Raw genomic sequence first — 22,707 nt, 5'->3', positions numbered from 1 at the left:
GGGGAGTTGGAGTGGGAGGAATACTTAGAGCCGTCCAAGGCGTCTTTGGTGTATAAATGAGATCCATTGCCCAATCTGCCCACCCAGGTCGATTTCCGGACGACAAGGACGACGGATGCTCCGCCTGCCGGCTCGGCCTTAGCACATTTGCTTTCCTTCCCGGCTTTTTCGAGAGTCTGTCCCTCTACTCGACCATGTCTCGAATCACCGGTGTTGACGAAAAGGATCCTGACGCCTCAAACAACGTCGAAGAGCTGTCGAGAGAGGCATGCCACCACGAGAACTCGGCCGTGGTCAAGCTCTCTCGCCACGGGCTCCCGCTGGACCCTCAGCCCAGCGACGATGCCTTCGACCCCCTGAACTGGCCGACGGGACAGAAACTGGCCATCCTCGCGGTGCTGTGTGTCTGGGCGTTTCAAGGACCCCTCAACATGATCGCCATCGCCCCCGCTTTCTTTGTGGTCGCGGAAGACCTCCACTGCGGCCTCAACGTCGTCACGTACCTGGTCGGATCGCCTCTGCTCGCGTACGGGGTTGCATCGCTGTTCTGGGTCGCGCTGGGCAACAAGTTCGGGGTGCGGAAGTGCTTCGTCTTGTCCAGCCTCGCCGGCGGCCTGTTCTCCATCTGGGGCGCCAAAGCGGACTCTTTTGGCTGTCTCACAGCGGCACGGACATTGGCATCGGCGTGCATGGCGTCGCCGGAGACGCTGGGGCCACAGGTCATCGCGGACGTCTTCTTCCTGGACGACAGGGCCAAGTGCATGGCGCTCCTCACCCTCTTCGAGGCCTCGGGATTTGCCATCGGGAGCTTACAGGGGGCCTACATCACTGCGAATCTCGGCTGGCGCTGGATCGAATGGATCCACGTGATTCTGTCGCTGTCGTGCTGTTTCTTGCTGTTCTCCCTATTCCCAGAGACCCAGTACACTCGAGAGTCTGCGGTTCAGCACGGGCGTCAGCGGCGTCTGGTGGACAACTGGACGTTTCCGGCGGTCAGTGGAGGCGGACGAAGCAAGGTCAACAGGTGAGTATGTGCCTGCGAGATTGCCGCCTGACAACGTGTTAACCTCGAGTTCCAAATAGCTTCTGGCGAGCATTCGCCTATCCGTTCCGCTACATCCCGCACCCGGCCGTGTTGGTCATGACCTGCCACTTTTCCATCTTGTTAATGGTGGCAAACTACATGTTGACGTCCAACACCTTCATCTTCGAGGGCGAGTACGGATTCGACATTAAGCGAACCGGCCTGACGGCTCTGTCGCCGTTCCTCGCCACCTGTCTCGCGATCCCATACTCCGGGTTCCTCAACGACTGGTATGTCGATCGACATCGCCATGCGGCCGACTTCCAGCCAGAGTGGAGACTGGTGTTCTTCAGTGTCACCGCGGTTCTGGCGCCGGTGGGCTGTATCATCGTCGGGGTATGCGCACAGAATCATGATCACTATGTCGCGGTGCTCGTCGGAGAAGCTTTCAGTAAGGTTTTCCCTTCCCTCCTCTCTGCTGCTATGGGTCGAGTTTGACTAATATTCCTAGTCATGTTTTCCTTTCTTGTGGCGTGCAACCTTACCCAAACCTACCTGGTTGATGTATACATTGCGCGCGCGGATGCAGCGCTGGTCATTCAGAACGGGTTCAAGAATTTCGCGGCCTTTGCCATTTCCTACGCCATTGTCCCGTGGAACACGAGTCAAGGATATGCCATCCCGTTTGGTGTGCTCGCAGTCATTGCGTTCGTGGCCCACATCCCCATTTTTATCTTCTGGTGGAAGGGACCTCGTATCAGAGCGTGGTCTGCGAAGATCTGGAAGGAAGCTCGTCCGTCGCATCACGGTGACAGTTTCTAGTCAGGCGAGATCAGCGGAAACAGCAGCAATAGGGAGGATAGTCGGTGATGGGAGAAGTCACATACAGACAAGATGAGAATTATGTCGTGCTGCCATCTAAGCTGATGCACACAGAAAGGGCCACAAAAATATTGGTCTTCCACCCATGTACATTGTATTTCCAACGAAGACAACCACTTTCCCCGTGAGCATTATGTCGGCGGGAATACCTGCTGGTCAGCCCCCTGCTCTTCATACCATCCGGCAACTGAGGTATCGATGTCGATGGTGGGATCAAAAGGTATGTTGGCCAACCACTCCATATCCTGAGCATCCAGAGCCAAGTTGAAGCTCATTCCACCATCGGCCGAAACATGTAAGTCTGGGTCAGCAAAGATCTCGGTTTCTGCCACAGTGTCAATTGCTTGGCTCATTCGTCCCTGTTGACGGCTAACAGTCGCAGAGTTCGCTAGGCCGGTGGAAAGCGCATGCACTAGCAATCGTTTAACGCCACAGAACTTCGTGTCCTTAGTGATATGCATACCGTGGTCCTTGGCTCGAAAGAGCTGCTTGTTCACCAATTCAAGCACTTTGAAGCACCGCCTCGCCACCACGCTTTGAGATTTGTATCTATGAAGACCTCGAAGGCACTTGTCCCAGCATTGTTGCCATTGGTCTTCTGCCTCCAAAGGCATGAGTGGAGGACAAAGTCGCTGCGCTACAAAAATAGTGGCAGCAGTATAAAAATCTGTTCGTGGTCAGCACGGTCGAGGCCGGAAGGATATATGTGGTCGGGCTGACAGAAGACGTTGTACCACCAAGCAGGCAACGTCACATCGCCGGACATCAGGCTGTCATAGACGAGGTTCGTGACATCTTGAGCTGCCTGGATACAATGCTTAGATATCTTTTCCAGCGTGGTCTGTCGTAGCACTATTTGCAGTGCATCGGCCGAAGTGTATGTGCTGGCTGGAGTATCAGTGTTCGAAAGAAGCACGGTCAGAACGGGGCGAGACAACAAGATTTTCACATGGAGGAATCTGTGAAGGAGCGTGTCAGTGAGTTTGCGAGTTGTCACCTGCGGGAAATAGGAATACCGAGCCTGTAAGATCTTGGCCTGCCGATGAAATATGGCCAGAAGCTCGTGGGGTATCTCGGCTAGGATAGGGCCGCCGTCAGGAGCAGGTGAGGTGCGAGTGCCAGTGGAGGCTGTTGTGTACGTGGAAATTTGAAGAAACCAGGGAAGATCCTCCCGCCACTTGGTCAACTCAGCATCGAGCTCCAATATGCCCTGAGCATTTCCTGTCTTAATCTTCTCAATCAACGACTTAGCCGAGCCCATTCTGGGAGTTGGGGTACTGGCACTAGACTCCGTGTCATCAGTCGTGTAGGCTGCACCACCATATATCGCATCAAGCACCTCCCCAACGAGTTGACAAAGCTTGACAGCATGGGCGAAGAATGTGATGTAGTTTGGCTTGGCGGAAGGGTGTAGACCCGACGATACTGTTACTTTCATCAATTCTTCCTCCTCGACGGCAGTCGGGAGGCTGATGCCTCGTATTGAAGCAGGAGGCAGCATCAGCGGCCGTCCAAACATCATGGACGCAACTCTGTTAACAGTCAGTGCAAGACTAATGAGAGAATAGACAAAGCCTCATGACAGAGCATTAACGCTCTACGAACGTCATCTGGCGGAGTGGTTGAACAAGGATTGAGTACCTGTCTTGGATAATGCAGCCTCCCCACAACCTTTTCCTGATCTCTTCATCCAGGCGGCTTAGTGGCCTGCTTGACACATAACGATAGACTGTTTTATCCAACCCGATCGACTGCGATGTCCGTATAGCCAAGCCAACGATGTTCCAGCACATACTGGATCTGTCGGTACTCTGGAGATATAGGCCCATAAGTAGAAGCGCTTGCACAAGTGTTACTTCTCCATACTCTAGGCTGTCAAGATTGATAAACCCTTTCGCCCGTTGGAAGAAGACTTCGCCTGTCTCGCAGCGTTCGTCAGGGTCAACGACAGGGCTGTACTGCGCCCCAAGGGCAAAGACAAGATTGATTATACAGAAAAATATTGGCTCGTTGGAATAGTAGCCCTCTACGTCAGTGTGGTCTTGTAACACGAACCTCGAGTCAAGGAAAGACGCGCAAGGAGACTTCTCGTCAGGATCGGACCATAGCTTCTGATAGCGAATATTCAGAGCGGTCTTGAAAAGATATGGATAGATCGGGTGGACATGATTCCAGTAGCTCGAAAGCAATGCATTTGCCAATGTTTTAGGTGGAACGACATAGTGACGACGACTGAAGGTCTGCGTGGTGGCTTTCCTAAATGCTTGAGTGTAACCTTGGAAGCTCAGCAATGGTCTTCACCTATCGAGGGAAAACTATCCTGCTCACCAAACCGCTCATTTTTTGTGTTCTTGACAACTTCAGCATTGTGAGGCTGCAGCACAGCTTGGATATGCTTCATGAAGCCCAAAGTGCTGGAGGGTCCGAAGTATGCTCTTTCGGGAGCATAGGTGCCAGTTGTGGAAGCTTCGTGGATGGAGTTGGACGCTACAGCACCCATACCATCGACATCAGCATCGGAATCGTCGACCTCATCTAGATCATGGTCAAGCGCCGTGGCGCTTGGACGATTTGGAGTATCTGTAGCTGGAGCACAATCTGCCACAGACGACTGCACATCAGTAATTTGATGAGTTCGGTCTGGGATATGCATGGCATGGGTGGACGGCTGCGGAGGGGTTGGCGAGCGGTCCATCGTATTGTTCAAGATAAAAGACATCGCTCCGGGGGCGTCGCCGGTTCCGGTACCGGTAGAAGCATCAGGGACAACTAGAGGAGACGGTTCTGAAGGTTCGACCGACCCTACTGGCGGTTCATAGGCTGGCACATCGAAGCTCATCTGATGCGTGTCGGTTTGTGTGACAAGAGGCGCAGGAGATTGTCGTGCCAGCATGCTCTCTAGTTGTCGGATTCGCGCCTGTAAGGACATTACATACCTACGACCAAGCGCAAGAAACGTCAGTATTATACACACAGAGGCCAAAGCCTTCACAGGCATGCCTGGGACGATGGCTCTGTACGTACTGGGAGTCGTGGAATTTGCCTGTCTTGTCCGGGTCCCATGTGCAAGTCTGCTCGCCCTTGGATTTGATGGAGCAGGCTCCGCAGACAGGCCTTTTCCCATCGCATTTTCTCTTTCTGTCTCGACATTCGTTGCAAGCGACTGCTGTCTTTCGTCGTTTTGGTCGGCTTCCGGCTGTCGCTTCGGCGCCGCGCTTGGTCGAAGGAACTATCGAATTATCGAGGCTAGCCATATTCTTTTGACAAAGATGACAGCTACCTGTAGCAGGAAGATGGGAATTCGTTTATGTCTCCTACCATGACTCGATATCCGATAATGGGATTTCGCTGTCAATCTACAGGGAAAGAAATTGGGAGAAGACATCATTGCAGAGACTTCCGGAACCAGGTACGTCAAGCTTGGGTCTTGGAATCAAGTGCAACATCCGGTCGAAACTCCAGACATGCGGGGCGGGAAACCCGCTGGTCCAGCCTACAATGAGCTGTACCTGGCTAACGAAGTTATGGGGACGACAATCAGGCTTGATGTGCTCGTCATTACGAGTCTAGACTAGCCGGTCAACCATGATGATGCAGAGGTGGTCTTTGCATTTTGGCCACTTCATCATTCTAGGCCATCAGCCCCAAATCCCTTGGGCGCAAGGAATAGAAGAAACAAATTCAAAGCTGGTAATGGTCTAGAATCATGCCCTCGCTTCGCTGTGCCTCCCCGTACTCTTCCCCGCCTGGAGAGGTGCACCCTGGGATGCTCGTCAAATAAAAGATCAGTGCGTCTCCACCTAGACCGAACCTGCGGGTGTCATCCCATTGGCGTAGGTGGTCCCATTACATTCGCTTTTGGGCGATGGCGCGGATTGAGACCTCGGCGAAGATGTACGGCAGTGTTGAACGGGAAGCAGTCTCCAGGATGTTAGATAATTAGGGCCATGTGCTATTGCCTGTCCAACCGCACAACCACCTTGTAAGTGTGAGGCATCTATGGTTCTACCGCTCAGAGATCCGAGGATCTTCACAGTTGGCCTCAATTTTCATGATCACACATTTGCCCATGATAGAATCGGCTTGATTACCTGAAGTTGATCAGTGTCAGAGGGCAAGCATGTATTTCCAAGAGGTCAAGCAAGCCTTACCGAGCCGCGTTTGAGGTCCTTCAATGCACTGTCGATCGAAGAAGCGGGATAGACCTTTCCGAGCTTGTCAACTGGGAACCTCCCCTGCTTGAAAAGCTCTATAAGCTGAGGCAGGAACTGCGCGAAGTTCCATGTTAGCTTGTTCTGGCAGAATGCTCGTCCATTACATACCTCTGGAGGATTGCACCGTCCCTCGATGACACCAATGATGTTCTTACATGAGAGCATGATGTCAAGGGGGTCAACCTGGATAGGTGCATCAGGTCGAGGAAGCCCTACTAAGGCAAGGGTTCCAGCATGGCTGAGCGCCTTGATCCCTTGCTCAATCAACGAGGACACTCCGGTTGTGTCGATAATCTGGTCCACCCCTATGTTCTTCAATGCTGAGACAAGATCTTGCACTTCGGAGGTATTAATCAGGTGAGTGGCTCCGAAGCCGGCTGCCATGTCAAGCTTGCTCTGCAAGATGTCCACAGCAATCAAAGTTTCCACGCCTTCTGCTTTCGCTGCCAACATGGCTGCAACTCCCACCGCACCAACCCCGAAGACAGCAAACTTCGTCCACTTCGCTGGCTTGAGGGCGTTCAGGACAGTTCCTGCGCCTGTCTGATATCCGCAACCGAGAGGAGCTAGCAAGGCCAGGGTATCTTCTGGCAGGTCGCACGGGACCACACAGTCTTCTGGGACGATTGACATTTTGCTGAATGAAGAGTGTCCGAAGAACTGCCCTCGCGCAGGGCGCCCATCCACCAGTCTCGCCGGCGCGCTCCCATCGGACAGTCTTGTCCCTGTAAAGTTGCAGGCCGTCATCTGAGGACAAGTGCCCCAGTTGCCGGCCTTGCAGTAGACACAATTCCGACAAGTGTGAAAACTGAGCAACACGTTTTGGCCTTCCTTGAGCTGTTTGTTCTTCACCGCGCTCCCGACTCGACGCACAATCCCCGCCCCTTCATGGCCAAGAATGGCGGGATAGTCTCCAACAGGAACGCCGTTATGTTGCACCACAATATCCTTGAGCGAATGTTAGCTTCTCTGCTCCAGCCGATGTGGACAACCAAATGGCCTCACTGTGTGGCAGACTCCCGAGTATTTCATCTCGATTAGAAGTTCATCATCTCGCACCTCGTCCAAGATGACGTCCATCAACTTGAAAGGTGCATTGGCTTCTTCGACAACCAGTGCCTTAGTCCTTATACTCTGCGACGGAAAATCGGACCCCATTTTGTGACGTTGAAATAGTTCCGAGGGTTACAAAGTCTGTAGTAGCACCCAAATCTCAACGACATCGGCGGGTCCTGACGCTTTATATTATCCTTTGGGACAGAAAGGAGTTGCACGTTTCGAATTCGGTGCATGAGCCGGTGTCCGGAACGACGACCGAGAAACCTAGCAAACTGCACTAGTTTCTGTGGTCGAGTTTGTCGGCTGGACGGTTCGGCATCAAAGCTTGGTGCTGGCTAGTTGGGAGCACGCGGACGGGAGATACTTGGCGTGTGTCGAATAGATTGGAGAAGGGACGATCTCTAGGAGATTTACCAAGATTATTTACATGTCATTTTCATACAGTACGTGGCTTATTCTGGCCCGGATCATGATATGTAAAATGATCTCAATTGACAATGCCCGACAGGAACCCGGCCAAGGGAAAAGAGAATGCCATCTAGTGCAACTTGGCATATTCTTTCGCCAGTCGTGGGAAGAGCTTAAGTGAGTTGTTCCTCACAATGTCCTCCATGTCTTTGTCGCTGAACAGGCCAGATTTGTACGGTGCATCCCATCCTGCTTGATAACAGCTGGTGGAGTCGCCACGCCTGGTATAGGGAAAATCCGTGGCGTAGAGAAGACGTTCAGTGGGAATACCCAGTTTCTGCAGAAGCGGGTACTGGTAGGAACTTGAGATGCTGGTGTCTAGGTATATATTCTTGGTGGATAAGATGTCTCGCATACGCAGTCCGTTGTTATTCTTCGCAATTATCTCGTCAATGTGCTGGGCCCCAATGCGATCGGCCAGGAACGGGAATGCACCACCGTTATGTGAGAAGAGGAATTTAACGTTTGGATGACGGAGAAGCAGACCAGAGCTGATCACCGTCGTGATAGCCCGACAAGTGTCAAAGGGAAACTCCTGGACAACTGTGGCGGTATCAGCAAACGTCCTCTTGTAGATTTTATAACTAGGGGTTTGCCTACACGGGCCGAATGGGATGCCAGGCGGCATGACCGTGTCTGCAGGATGAACGAATACCACTGAACCTTGTCGAGAAACCTCTGCCCATACCGGCTCGAACGCTGGATCGCCAAGGTACTTCTCGCCTGAGAAGGGATCAGTAATTCGAATCAGCCGATCTTGAGAAGGCATACCCATGGCCGTAGTTACGCCCCATCCGTCGGGGGGATGAGGCAGGGTTGAAGCCTTCTTGATGAAGGCGAGGCATTCCTCGATATGAGGCAGGGGCAAAATTGCGAAACAGCCTTGACGAAGCCTTGTCAGTTCTATCCAGGTCCCCAAGAATTTTGGCCCGCCTACCGAATCTCAGAGGGTTATAGGCAACATAGTCAAGCTGCGCTTGGAGGGAATCCTCGCACAACTTCAGGAATTCATCTTTGGTGAACTTGTTGTGCCATTCGTTCTTGATTGACGGAGTCTTGGTATGGCATCAGTACCAACATTCTGGCGGTATCTCAGACCAACTTACAATCACTGCCGTTTGCACGCCCACCTCATCCATGTACTGAATGTGCTCTTCAGGTTTGACAGGGAAGTCCGTGAAGGCAATTCCGAATTTGTTGTCCTGAAACTCAGACCGTAGTTCTGGGACGGTGGCCGGGAAGCAATGATGATGTACGTCTATTCGGCCAAGGCCTTCGAAGCGCTTAGAGCGCAGAGCTGCAGAAGACATTTGAGCGTGATAAAATCGAATTTTCGAGACGATAAAATGTTGTGATCCAGCTCGCTCTGTGTCCGGAAAATTGTAGGCATCAGTAGAGTCTATTTAAATCATCACAAGGTGAACAGGATCATGCCTCCGGCTCAATCATGCTCTTGACTATAAAAAGGTGGATTTGGTGCCTTGACCAACCTGGTAGGACTCATCAGGAACTCTTCCGCAAATCCTTCGTGCAGATGCTTGCAACCAGTGTCATGATCCATTTGCTTCGCACGGCTCAACCCTGTGGTGAATTCGATCAATCGGAATGATCCCATCACCCCAGATCTCCACAACCCCATGCCCTCATGCGGCGGGATCATTCCGTAAGATACTCCCCCAGACCACCTTGAGGGGCTTGTTTATGAGATATTGGAAACCTGACTTGCCAGAATACAAAAGGGGATATTCGAGACCAGTGAGCTCGCTTGTTATGAGATATTGTTTACAGCAAATCGTATCTGTGTGTGCTTTTGACAAGTCTGTTGATGATGTCGCGACCCATGTATCGACCCTGCCCGGATGGTACCAAGATGTGGGTCTGTAGGGTCTTCTTCTTGCAATGCATTCCCACTTACAGTACGTTATAGCTGCTTAATCTCGGCACCATCGAGATCGATGCCAACTACGTTCTTGCTGGACATCCAAACGGTAAGATATCGAACTTCAAGCACGTCCAAGCTAAAGAGATGCTCATTCCACTGACCATTAACACCAGCGGGCTCCGCAAGCAACCCGAACCCGAAGCATGAGCGCATTGATCTCGTTCTGATAGCTGTTCTCATTGAGCATCCCAAGGAAGGGCTGATCCTTTTTGAGACGGGCTGTCACGATGATATGGAGGAACAATGGGGGCCAGTAAGTCGTATTCGACTGCTTGTGCCTAGATCGCTGCAGCAGCTCACAATTCGCACAGATGTACGATGTCTCCCCGCGCAAAAACTACACTGCGCACAACACATTGCCTGAGCAGATCGCCGCCACAGGGCATGACATCAGAGACGTGAAGGCGGTTTTGATGGGCCATCTCCGTAACACCCACGACAGAGGATTTGAATCTGTCGTGTATTGGCTGATCGTGCATGTTCTAGATGCGGACCACTCAGGAGGGTTGATGCATTTCATCGATACCAACGTCCCTATTTACGTCCACGATGAGGAGCTCCACACGGCGCTGTGGTCCCTTTTCACCAAGGTGGGCTGAGCCAAAATCCCATCCGACGACGAGAAAGCACTGACACGACCCTTCCAAGGCCGATCGAGGCCCATACCAAGCTTCGTACCTGACGCCGCGACTGAACTGGCAGACCTTCGACGGCAAAGTGTCAGAGATATTCGAGGGCATCTCGATGCACCACTGTCCCGGGTCGGTGCCGAAGATGGTCGTCCCGTCAATGTCAAATGCTAATGCGATGTTGCTAGCCACACCGCGGGACTATGCTGCATGCAAGTCGACCTCAAAGACGAGGGCACGTTCGTCTTCACCGGAGATCAATTTCATGTCAAGGAGAACTATACTCGGCGCCAACCGCAGGGTAAGTACCGACTTCTTTGGGGGCAAAAGGGCTGGCACTAAATCTCGACGGGCTCTTAGGTTTTCTGGGAAGGGACAGGACGACATGGCTACAGTCTTTGACCTATATTGAACGATTGGAGAGACTCCTCAACGCCAAGATTGTATATGGACATGACGCGGGCTGCTTTTACGAAATGAAGCAGCTGCCGCAGTTCTATACCTAAGAGATGGCTAGGCTTGAGACGGAAAAATGGACTTGAGATCTTCCTTCGGCAACCTAATTCAGTTGTAAGACATAGTCACGACTCCAATACTACCATGGACGTGGTATGGCGAGTCCTCTTCTCGTATACTTGTCAAATTCGACAGAATCTGTTACTCCGCGCACAGGTTCTAGAAGTCTCGCCCCGGTCGCCGCATTTCTTTCAGTCTCGCGCTTTGGCAAAGTGCCCCCTGGTCCTTCTAAGTTCTTCCATTCCCTCTGGTTATAACACCGTAGCACGCCAACCGGCACATACTATTCAGACAAACACAGAACACGCAACCCGAATTTCAGAACTCCAATCGGAGACGATAGGGGAAGAGAAACCCAAAATCATCATAGCCCACAAACAGGCCTCTGCGCCGGGATGAGGATGCGATCAGTAGCAATGCTGCTCAGCGACGGGAACCTCGTTTCTCGAAAGAAGTCGCACGAGAAAAGTCAAGTCCTGACTTCCGGACGCGGTGATTCCGCAGCTCATGCCTCGACTTCCTGGACATTGACTCCCGGCTGAGTTGCACCGATTTTGCCGTTTGTCAGTCCATTCGCTATTCCATGCACAGCCCCGTTCGTCGGAGGCAATACCTTCGACTGACTCTGCACGGCCAACCCGGCATCCTCACGAGCCTTCTGGTAGTCGGCCTCGAGGTCATGCCCCCACACCCACTTCATCCGGCCGGCGAGCTTTTCGCGCACGATCGGCAGACAATCTTCGTAGGAGGTGATACCTTCGAACTCCCGGCCCTGCATCTCGTACACGTCGCCCGCCTGGCGGCTGGTGATCTGGGCCTTCTGGGCGCGGGGTCGGCGGACGGCTTGATACAGGGCCGTGTATGCGGCCACGCCGGGAGCGGGGTTGGCGAAGTAGTCCCTCACGACGAGGCCCAGGATGTAGGCGTCCTCGATGGCGTGGCCGGCGCCGGAGCCTGAAGTTACCGCGAGTTAGTGAGATGAAACTTGAGTCGGCTGTAGGCAGAAAACAACGAACCTTGATGTGGCAGCATCGCGTGAGCGGCATCACCGGCCAGGACGACCTTTCCGTCGAGGTAAGTCCACTGCTCGAGCAGCTCGCGGTCGTTGAGACGCCACTTCCCCGGGCGGGCCTCCATCTCGCGAATTACCGCGCCGACCGTCGGTTCCCAGCCTGCGTACTCGCGCTCCAGCTCCTCGCGGGGTGCACTGCTGGTCCAGCTCTCCTTCAAGTCGCCGAGCTCGCTCTCCGGCTTGGTCACGAAGGCGACAACGTTGAGCGTCTTGTTTTGCGAGATGGGAAAGACCAGGAAGTGCTTGTCCGGGGCCAACCAGCTCACGGCGTAGCTGGGATACGGCCACTTGTCGCTGATGGCGCTGAGGGGGAGGAGACCGCGGTAGGCGATACGGCCGCTGTATCGAGGCTTGTCGAGGGCGAACTGTGATCGAATGGTGCTGTGGATGCCATCACAGGCGATCACCAGATTGGCTGTCTCCGTCGGGTTCGTCTCGTTTGCAAAGTGGATTGTCACTTGGTCGCCGTGGTCCTGGGGCAAAGGCTGGACGTCAATATAGGTGCCATGATGTGGGATGGCATTGGAACTCGTGGGAAAAGACCCGCCAATGGGCTGGGAAGATCCAAGTTCCTGAACTCTGCTTACCTCGACTTTCGTAGCCTTCATATCCGTCTTCAGCGTGACCCGACCGTTGTAGCTGTGTCTCAGTTCCTGGTACAAGACGTCCAGGATCTCTGCCCGATGCACGCTCAACTGCCGGACACCACCGTCGGCATCCTCGTCCATCGCACCCACCGCCACGATTTCCTCACCCGTGTCATATCGCCGACAGCTTCGGTGCACGCCATTGCGCTCGCCGGATATGGCGTTTGCAGCTTGCCAAACACCCAGTTTCTTCAAGATACGGGCCGCGTTCACGCCGATGCCGATGCCGGCACCGATCTCTTTGTACGCCGGAGCCTGTTCATAGACCGTGATGTGTTGGAGAGTGGGATTTTGATGGGCGATGCTGAGGGCCGTTGTGAGCCCCCCAATTCCACCACCGATGACGGCGACTTTGAATGTTGCCGGGTCGGTGATTGTGCCATTGCTGAGCGTTGCTGACGGCATGTTTACAGGAGTTGGAAACTGATCGAGACTGGCTACCGGAAAATCAGATCGTGGAGTGATTGCTAGTCTCTTAGAGAAGAGTTCGATGATTCAAGCCTTCCCTCAGTTATATACCTTCTTGGCAGATCTCGAGCGAAGATTTCGAAGGCGAACTTGTCTAAGGGCAAGCGTAAAGAAGACAAGCCTGGGAAGCGAGGCAACACGAACCGTTCATCAAGCTTGATCGGCCGGGCGTCGCTGTTGGGTCGAGAACCGTGGGGTCCGGGAAGGTCTCCATGTTTCTGGCACCACTCGAAGGTCTTCCGCGGCGAGACTGGGGGAGTCCTGGGGACATTGAGAAAGGTTTAGAACGGTCCGGGTTGTCACACCGACAGGTTCCCGAGAATCTTCGCAGCGTAATATGGGTTTGCCGAACGATACGTGGGAAAATCTTGTTGTCCGGACGTCGTCTCCGGCCGGGGAGAACCAGAAGGACGGTAATACGCAAGAGGGGCCGGGGAGATAAACAATCGTCAGACATAGGGCTGCGTGAAAATCCTCTGTCCTCCCACATACATTTGTCTCTCTATCCTATTCCTTGTCTTCGCCGGAGTTCTCTACCCGGCAGACGGGAAAAGACCCTTTGCTTTGACCCGTTGAACGGTTGTCGGCATCTCAGGTCCCACGTCAACTGTTCGACGTTCTCGCGGAAGGACTTGTGATCAGAGTTCGCTTACGCCCCAGTTTGTGCGAGGCGCGGAGAGACGCCGGATTGCAATTGATTATGCCGGCAGTGGTATTTCGCTACCTAGGCCAGGTCACCAGACCACCCGACTACTCTTTGGTCTACCATCGCCATGTTTTCGAAGTGGAGAGCTCAACAGACCGAGACGACCCCTTGTAGCTAAAGTGTATAGCACATAGCACCATCCAATGTACTTAAGAGACGGGTAGAGCAGACATTCTATGCGTATAGACAATGAAACGCTGCAATCGACTAAATACTTGTACTCTGGTCACTGTGCTGTCCAAAATGATGGGACTTTGTCCAGACAAGACGACGTTGCCTAAATCCCAATCCAGTCCCTTACATAGGCTCTCCGACCACTGTTCAATCGGAAACCAAACCCGCAAAGGAGACGCATCACAGGTCCTTGTGAAGATTCGGCTCACCTTGCGCCTTCCTGATCTTTTCGCCTTTCCAGATGAGGAACAGCAAACCCAACCAGGTCACGAAGTTGATGGCGGCAAAGGTGCCCCAGGCAGCGCCGAAGCTCACACCCTCCCCGAAGGGTAGCGCGTAGAAGCCGATGGTGAAGGCAAAGATTTGGCGGAACAGATTGATGATGGTCGACACTTCTGCGGCCTGAGGCTTGTAGCAGTCCGTGCAGTAGGCATAGGTCAGAGTCGTGCCCGCCTGAACACCGACGCTGGCGACCGTCATGCCGACAGCGAGACCAATCCATGGCGTCTTGTTGTTGACGCAGAGGCCATGGATGATCAAGCCAGCGGGCAAGAAGAGACCGAGGAAGCAGAGGTACAGACGAGCCTCGGGCTTCCTGTAGCCATCGTGACGGCGAGCGTAGCGGTTGATCAATTGATCGGAGATCCAACCAGTGCAGGATTCTCCAATCAGACAGCCGAGTGTCAGGGGAATGCCCAGCAACAGACCGTTTTGGGCCGTGTTGAAGTCGTAGAGCTTCTCGCTAATAGATGACGCCGTGAGAACGAAAACGATGGAGCCGTAGGTGTTGGTCGTCATGTAGTAGATGCAGGGGATTGTGATCGCCACGTATTTGAGCATCTTGAAGTTGGCGGAGAAATCGGACGCGGTCAATTTGCGGTCCAAGACCTTACCGCGGAAGGCCATCTTGTGCCAGTAGGTTTGGTTCTCGAGTTTGCTAAAGTCCGTGCGGGAGAAGAGTGTCTCGGGGAACGAGACCAGAAAGATGGCCAGGACGACACCAAAGATGATGGCGTTGATCTGGGGGCAGTTAGTCACATTCGTCCTTAAGTGTAAAATTCAGTCAATAGTCGTAGCACATACGAAAAAGATCCATCTCCACCCCAGATTTAAGGCAATATAACCGCCGGCAATCGGACCAAAATGGGGCTGTCAACTTGTCAGTTGCTGATTTGCCTATGGTTCTATGTTTACTCACGCCATTGGTGACAGCCAGAGCGTAAAAGCCCATATACTTTCCTCGTTCGCCCTGAAAGAACATATCGCAAATCTGGTGCGTGTTAGTCTTGTGGTCAGGAGATAGCGAGGATCGCGCTTTGGCTTACAGTAGCACCGCCAATGGCCAAAGCAACACTGGCGCCAATACCGACGAAGCATCGGCTGACGACCTCGCGAGCATAGGTGGAAGCGTATCCCGACCCAACATTTGCACCAATTGCGATCAAAGTAAAGATCTGCGGTCCTTGTCAGAGGGACTTCATCCACGACGCAAGATGCCTGGGTTACTCACCAGATATGCAGGTCTTCGACCATACATGTTGACATACGGCGTCAACAGCAGAGGCGTGATGCCACCAAAGAGCGTGTACGATGTCGTCAAGTAGCTGGCTTGCTGGTGCGTAACCTTGAAATCTTTCGCAATCACTCCGAACGCTGCAGGAACCATGCCAGCCCCAACTGTTGCCCAGTCAGCACCACGCGCCATCAGCCACCAAGACACCGATGACGCTTACATTGAACGCAGAAAGCGAGGAGACACAGCAAGAAGAGCACGTAGTACTTGTACCACTTTGGCCAGTTCTGTGGTCGAGATCAGTCCCAATGCTTCGTTTTTCGCACTTGCCTGGCGACAACAGGGGTCAAAGTCAGGACATACAAGTGGATCAGCCTTGTGATCGGTAGGCTGCGGCACAAGAGGAAGGCCGTGCTCATCAAGCTTCAAGGGAGGTCTTTGGCCGTGTTTTTCGAGCTCGATGTCGATGCCGTCATTGTCTTCTACGTGCGCCAGGACCCGCAGGCTTTTCTCCTGGCCAACTGTTGCGGCAGCCATGGCGGCAAGGTAGAGACGAAATCTCAGACAAGGGTTCCTAAGGAAAGGGATTCAGGTGATGGCAGAGGAGGCCGTAATATACAGGGGGTTCAACCAGGCCGTTGGCGATCAGCCAGTGTAAGCAAGCACTCCGAGGTGGGAAAGGAATGAAAATAAAAAGGGCGAGAAAGACTCATCCAGCTCGACGAAAGAAAGTCGTTTATCTTATTTATCACCCTGTTCCGCCTCGCGACGCCATGGCTCGAAAGACCCTAACGCCAGCAGCCGGATCCAGGGAGTCCTGAGCTTCGAGCAAACGTCGAGGTGTGGGCGAGGCCGGAGTGTTCAACGCGCGCCCTAACAACAGGAACTAATGTCTGGGGAACAGGAGGTCGACCAGGGTTTTTCATAAGCGGGGATGCAGTTCCGGGGCAGTCACGGGGAGAAAACAAGTGCGGGGGAAGAGTCGGGAATAGGTGTCTCCCCGATCCAGGAATCCCCGGCTGGGTAGCCCGACCGACACCTATTAATGCTTTGTCTTAGTCCGATAGTAGTCTCAGTGCAGTTCGGACCATTGTGATCAAGTTTATATGGCGCAGAGCCCTTTGTGCGGACGAAGGAGATGCCCTGTCTATTAGCCTATCCTGAAGTTGATCTTCCTCACTGGCGCAAAGAGCTCCTCAATAGGCACCTTCGTCTCAATCATCGACTGGTCATACAGATACTGCACCAACGCTTCCAGAGTCTTCCGGTTCTCCTCGATGCCGTAAGGCCAACAATCTTCTCCAAACACCTCGTGGATCTCATCGAGTTCCTGAGGGAGCCATGGAAGCATGTATCTGAGCGCGCCCGTGCTCTCCATCCGCTTCCTGGCCAGTTCCTTGCTGTCGTTCAGGGCGTTGTACAAGGCTGAGGCCGCGAATTTGTTTTGCTCGTAATAATCTCGGCGCATGGCCACCAGATGCATGATCGGGAAAATGCCGGTGCGCTTGTAGTAGTCCATTTCCACTTTCTTGAAGTCTGGGAAAAGACGGTCGATGTGCGGTGCTTTGCCGAGGCAGGCTGGGATATCAGCGCCGATTGTGGCGTCAATCTCGCCGGCCTCAAGAAGATCGGAGAGGGACTTGGTGGGATTGGTGTTCTGCGTGATTTTGATCGGCTTCAGGGGCTTCAAGGCAGAGGGCTTGCCGTGAGGGCCGGGTCCCTCCATTTTGCCTTCCACCCACTCGATGGATGATATGTCGACGCCGTACTCATGTTGAAGTAGACCTCGGATGAAGACGGCGGCAGTCATCGTGTACAGTTGCACTCCGATCCTCTTACCATTGAGGTCCTTCGGCTCCCTGATCCTCTCCTTGTTCACGACGATGAAACTGTGCCGGAAAACTCGAGAAGGGAAAACCGGTAGCGCAATGAAGGTGCGATCTCCAGCGACATGGCGAGTGATGTATTCCGAACTGGACAACTCCGAAGCATCAAATTCCTGGTTTGCTATCATCCGATCAAAGATGTCGCGCGGGTGATGAACGTCGATGAAGTTCACCGATAGCCCCGCTGGTTGCACCTCGCCGACCGCAAGAGGTACCATGCGGTCATAGAGTGCTGAGGCAAAGTTGCACCGTACAGGAGGCATGGCAAACGAAGCAGTATGCTAGTCAGTAGGCGATGCTCTCAGATCCGATGCGTGAAGTCGTCGTTCGTTCCAGTTGGTGATATACAAACACGTTTCCGCGAGATGCCTCTCGTAAGACTGTCGCAGATCTCTAGCGTTCTAGGTAAGGTACGTAGACTCGCCGAGACGGGGAGCTCAATTCAACAAAGCCTAGTAATAGGACTCTTTTTGGCAGATAATAGAGCCTCAAAACATATATCGAAGGGCATACATGTCGATGATTACGTCTATCGATTCGGGGAGAAGTCACCTCGGGGGAAAGCTGTCGAGACTCAATAGTGGTCGTGCTCCCCGATCGGCGATTCAACCCCGGAGGACTAACCGGAACAAGCTTATCCACATTAAAATGTATGCTGGGCGATGCCTCAACATCCCACTATTATTTCGTTGCTAAAATGTATTGTTTCCATTACATCCTTGCCTAGACTTTCGCCATAGCATTGCTTAAAATCGGAATGGACGAATCTACCTAAAGAAAATATAGAAGCAGAATCTTCTCCAACCAGGTACCCAGGTTTGGGGTAAGTCTCCCAAGCTGCCAAATGGTCATTCGAGTAGCAAGTTAGTGCTGCCTTAACAGGCGCCCCGAGCAAGGCCCTAGCACATGCCAAGGCGCTAAATTGCACCAGCCTCTTAACGTGCTAGAGGATAGGGCGGCAACACTGAATTGCCCAGTTGCATGTACATACGAATAGTCAGCCAGCAGGCCTTTTTCCTCGAGATAACCACGAGGTAACCGCTAGAGTAACTATAGCTGATATTGCTAATAAGGATAGGGGCACCACTGTGCATAATAACAGAGTACATATCTCTACCCATGACTAGTATCTCGGAGCGGTAAGTCAGAGGACACCACTAGAGAACCATCCTCATCCTGTTCTCGCCAGCCTCTGCCATTTATTTTGGACGTCGGCTCGCGCCCTTCCGCCCTTTGGGACGCGGCTGATGCCGTCTTGTTTTTTACCCCCGCGGCACCCAAGTCAGAGTGTAGAACAGACGTAGGACGCATGTCATGGGCTAGCTGTCGTGAAAACAACCTCCTGGAATAGATTGCGTCCTGGACCAGGTTCTGTGCTGGATGAATTGTCCCGAGGACGTCAGGCCTGACTTGTTCGGACTAGGCCAGCCGACCGTCTCTGTGCACTACTACTACCTACGGTCGGCAGACCTTCTTGGAAAACCACCCGGGCCCCGCGCTGCTTCCAAGAGTTTGAAGGTGTTTGCCTCAGCCTCAGCCTGGCAGTAAATTCCTCCATCTCAGAATGATGAGTGTTCGGAGGCATCATCGGCGGATCTGGTCTGTCCGTCAAGTTATTGGCATCAATGGATTCTACCGAGACGCTTTGCCCTGTCAACAACACTGGGTTTACCTGCCTGTATGAATCCGGTCACCCTGAAGCAGAGTGAGTAAATGGACGCCTTTCCAGACTTGAGGCAGCTGAAAGGGACCCAGCATCATTTTTGTGCATGGCATCCAAGGTCATCCGCGTAGGACATGGACCAGTAAACCCGTGCGAAGTCCGATTCGACTCGGATTCAGGGAACGCTTGGGGTGGAAAAGGTCGACCAACTTCAGTGAACAAGCCAAATCGACTACATCCCATAATCTTGAAGCCAAGAAGCTCGAAGCGGCTGTCGAGGCCGTATTTTGGCCACGCGACCTGCTACCGTTTGAATGCAAGAGCACTCGAATACTAACATGGGGTTACGACTCGAACGTTTCGAGGTTCTTTGGCGGGGCGGCTGACAAGGGCAACATCTTTGACCATGCGAAGAACCTCTTGTATTCTCTCAATAGAATTCGCCGAGAATGTGTCAATCGGCCGATCATATTCGTTGCCCACTCGCTTGGAGGCATCATTGTCAAAGAGACGCTCAGAAGATCCTACGGTGACGAAGATCCGGAACTCCAAAACATTGCCAACTGTACCTCTGGCATTCTTTTTCTAGGAACTCCTCATCGCGGAAGCTCATGCGCTCCATACGGTGAGATGCTCAGGAGGATTGTGTCAGCCGTAGGCTTTGACACGAACGATTCGAATATACGGGCCTTGCATTTCGACTCCCTGGAGCTGCAGCTATCACAGGAAGAGTTTTTGAAGATATGGAGGAAGAAAGGCTTTACGGTTCGAACCTTCCAGGAGTCGTCCGGCGTCGCAGGCGTCAGAGGCCTGATGGAAAAAATCGTCCCAGATATCTCTTCAAGCTTCGGTGACACCCGAGAACGCGCTCAACATCTTCCCGGAAATCACATGGGCATGTGCAGATTTAACAGTCGCACGGATCCTGGCTATCTGCAAGTGGTAGGAGAGTTGTCAGATATCCTGGGAAAGCTGACACTCCAGCAACAACTAAGTGAACCAGAAGCCCTGTCTGTGGTCTACACATCTAGAAGAAATGAGACAAACGAGGTGATCTTGCAGAGTAAATGTCGACAAATGCTCGAATCCCTTCAATTTCCCCAAATGGACGATCGCCAACGCTTGATCAGCGAGCCGTGCCACGGAACCGGCATTTGGCTTCTGCAGACAGCAGAGTATACGGAGTGGCTCCAAGGTGCACATAAATTCCTCTGGCTGAAAGGAAAGGCAGGATCCGGGAAGTCGACGTTAATGAAGAGAGTCTTGCAAGACTTGCAGTCTCGATATCACAGCGAAACGCACACGATCGCCGCTTACTTCTTTGACGGCGGCGGCTCTGAGCTTCAAAGGTCGACTCTAGGGTTCTTCAAGACCGTGCTTTATCGGATCTTTACGCAAAACACACGCCTGCTGGAGGAATTCGTCTCGGCCTCCGAAAACGGGAAGTTTAGCAAGGGGAAAAATCTGGAATGGAGATTGGAAGAACTGATGGAGGTAACAAGGACGCTGACCAAACTCAAGCATTGGAAGCCGACCATTCTTTTGCTGGATGCGCTCGATGAAGGCTCGAGGGACGACGTTCGAAACCTGCTACACTTCTTCGAGCAGCTCTTCCCTCACGAGATAGCCACATCTGCAGTCAGCTTCCGAGTCTGTCTAGCCAGCCGACATTATCCAAACATCACCTTAAAGGATTGCCCCGAACTATGGGCAGAAAGACATAATACTGCGGACATCGAAGAATTCACCCGGCAGAAGCTGTCCTATATAGTCAACACTTTCGATAATCGCCGGTTAGTAGATGCCATCCTTCAACAAGCTGAAGGTGTCTTTCTCTGGGTCGATCTGGTCACGACAGCCATGTGGATCAACGATGATGACGGCGAGTCCTTTGCAAGCAAGATGAGCTCACTCGCTAAGTCTCCGAACGGCGTTGACGCCCTGTACACACAGATATTCACGAAGCTCTCGGAAGATGAACGAGTGCAGACTTTCCACATTCTCAAGTGGGTGTGGTATGCTTCCCGGAGACTGACGCCGGTCGAACTGTGCCTGGCGGTACAGTTTGAGTCCGGCAAGCAGATGGCGACCTTGACTTCGTGGAAGCAATCTGACCATCTCATCGAGAGAGGTGAGCAAATGGAGAAGTTCATCCGCAGCCGCTCTCGTGGCCTTCTCGAGGTTCGCCCGATATCTGACCGGGATTCGGCCTCCCCGGCCTACGAAGTCGTTCAGTTCATTCACCAAACCGTTCCCGAGTTTTTACAACGGGTTGGCTTCGCACTGCTGCAGCCATCCAACCTCGCCTCAACTCACGATGGCAATTGTCATCACCAAATTGCCACAACTTGTTTACTTTACTTGTCGCATAGAGAAGTACGGAGATGCGCTCCCATGACTTTACTGAGATACGAGGCGGATAAGGCAGGGGTGCCATTTCTGCAGTCCATGACACCAAAAGTGACGGCGGAGGAGGCCGAGATCGCCCAGCACACCGTTGAGCTGAGTTGTGCCTGGGAGGATCAGAAGACTTCCACAGCATTAAAGCAGGCAATGGCAGTTCGGGGTATGTCTCTGATCACGGATATTGTGTTCTCGGAGCTTCCACTGCTGAAGTATGCCATCACTTCGCTCCAGAACCATTTGCGCAGGGCTGAAGAAGCTCGAATATTCCAGTCATCTATCGTCGATTTGGCATTCGGTGGGAACACTTGGTGGCATTATATATGGTACACCTTCCAGAATGCCTTCTTCCTTCCGCGTCGGCACCGCTTCCATCAAGTCAATTGGGCAGACTTCCTCCAGGCCTGCGTTGCGCTGGGTCTAGGCTCTTGCATCCACGAGGTGCGAAACCGCGTCCTAGATGCGACATATCAACTGCCACCTGCGTGGAACTTTTGGAGCTTGGAGAAAGCGTTGGATATCGCGGTCACATTCGGCTTGCGGGAGATTGCGCGCGATCTGATAGCATGCGGAGTCAACCTGGAAGCCAGGGATACTGCCGAACTCTCATTTCTCGACAACGCATGCATCCGTGGGGACGTGCCTATGGTGAAAATGTTTGTTCTGAGCGGGGCAGCTGTCCGGGCAGAAAACCTGTTCGGCATGACGCCTCTTCATCACGCTGCAAAGAGGGGCGTCGTGGATCTCCTGCACATTCTGTTCGATGCCGGTGCAGACATTGAGAAGCGCACTCGACAGGGAGAAACCCCTTTACACTTGGCGTTGATGGCTGATGATCCTCCAGATGCATCAATAGTCGATATATTGGTTCGAAGGGGAGCATCAGTCCATACACAAAACGATATCGGTATGACACCTCTTCACTACGCTGCGAGGCGGGGCGTCGTCGACAGACTTCGCGTCCTGTTAGATGCCGGTGCAGAGATTGAAAAGCGAAACAATCGAAAACAAACCCCCTTGCATTTAGCAGCGGCGGCTGACAATCTCGAAGCCGTTCGGTTCTTGATATCTCATGGAGCCGACAGAGACGCTACCGATGCAGCCGGGCAGAGTGCTTCCAGGGTGGCCGAGATTAATTTCAGCAGGAAGGTGTACGCTTTCTTCAACCCTGGAAGTCCAGAGATACCAGGGATGGTCCAAGAGGGGAGCAAAGACATTATTCCCAGGTCAATGACTGCCTCCCCTAGTCCCGAGCAAATGAGGCAGCGAGAGGGCGCGTTCGCATTAAGCTTGGAGCGTATACGATTGGAATCGATTATGGGGATCAATTAGGTTTACTTACGAACGATATTCGTGTTTGTGCAGCTTGGGGCAGTCTTCATGCAAAGTTCGTTGTGGTGGACTCAGGTGGCCTTCCTGGCTTCCAGTCGGCTTGAACGAA

At 53.0% G+C, this 22,707-nt stretch overlaps 3 protein-coding genes across 3 annotated transcripts; 1 reads left to right on the top strand and 2 right to left on the bottom strand.

Annotated features, from left to right (window-relative positions):
* Positions 1 to 13,981: 13,981 nt before the first annotated feature.
* On the bottom strand, positions 13,982 to 15,851 carry PV07_02975 (uncharacterized protein; the record flags this gene model as incomplete). The annotated part of the gene is made up of 7 exons (XM_016389632.1): positions 13,982 to 14,821; positions 14,885 to 14,950; positions 15,000 to 15,071; positions 15,127 to 15,255; positions 15,312 to 15,478; positions 15,535 to 15,601; positions 15,678 to 15,851. The coding sequence occupies 7 exons, from the start codon at positions 15,849 to 15,851 to the stop codon at positions 13,982 to 13,984; spliced, it is 1,515 nt and encodes a 504-aa protein (XP_016251534.1).
* Positions 15,852 to 16,464: 613 nt separating this feature from the next.
* On the bottom strand, positions 16,465 to 17,720 carry PV07_02974 (uncharacterized protein; the record flags this gene model as incomplete). Its single annotated transcript, XM_016389631.1, has 1 exon — positions 16,465 to 17,720. The coding sequence occupies exon 1, from the start codon at positions 17,461 to 17,463 to the stop codon at positions 16,465 to 16,467; it is 999 nt and encodes a 332-aa protein (XP_016251533.1). The 5' UTR covers positions 17,464 to 17,720.
* A 1,105-nt stretch (positions 17,721 to 18,825) lies between these two features.
* On the top strand, positions 18,826 to 22,660 carry PV07_02973 (uncharacterized protein; the record flags this gene model as incomplete). The annotated part of the gene is made up of 2 exons (XM_016389630.1): positions 18,826 to 18,905; positions 18,956 to 22,660. The coding sequence occupies 2 exons, from the start codon at positions 18,826 to 18,828 to the stop codon at positions 22,596 to 22,598; spliced, it is 3,723 nt and encodes a 1,240-aa protein (XP_016251532.1). The 3' UTR covers positions 22,599 to 22,660.
* Between the last annotated feature and the right edge of the window lie 47 nt (positions 22,661 to 22,707).

Source organism: Cladophialophora immunda (assembly GCF_000835495.1).
Source record: "Cladophialophora immunda strain CBS 83496 unplaced genomic scaffold supercont1.2, whole genome shotgun sequence".
Classification (NCBI taxonomy): Eukaryota; Fungi; Ascomycota; class Eurotiomycetes; order Chaetothyriales; family Herpotrichiellaceae; genus Cladophialophora; species Cladophialophora immunda.
Note: the sequence above shows the minus strand (reverse complement) of the source record. Positions and strands in the feature narration are given on the sequence as shown.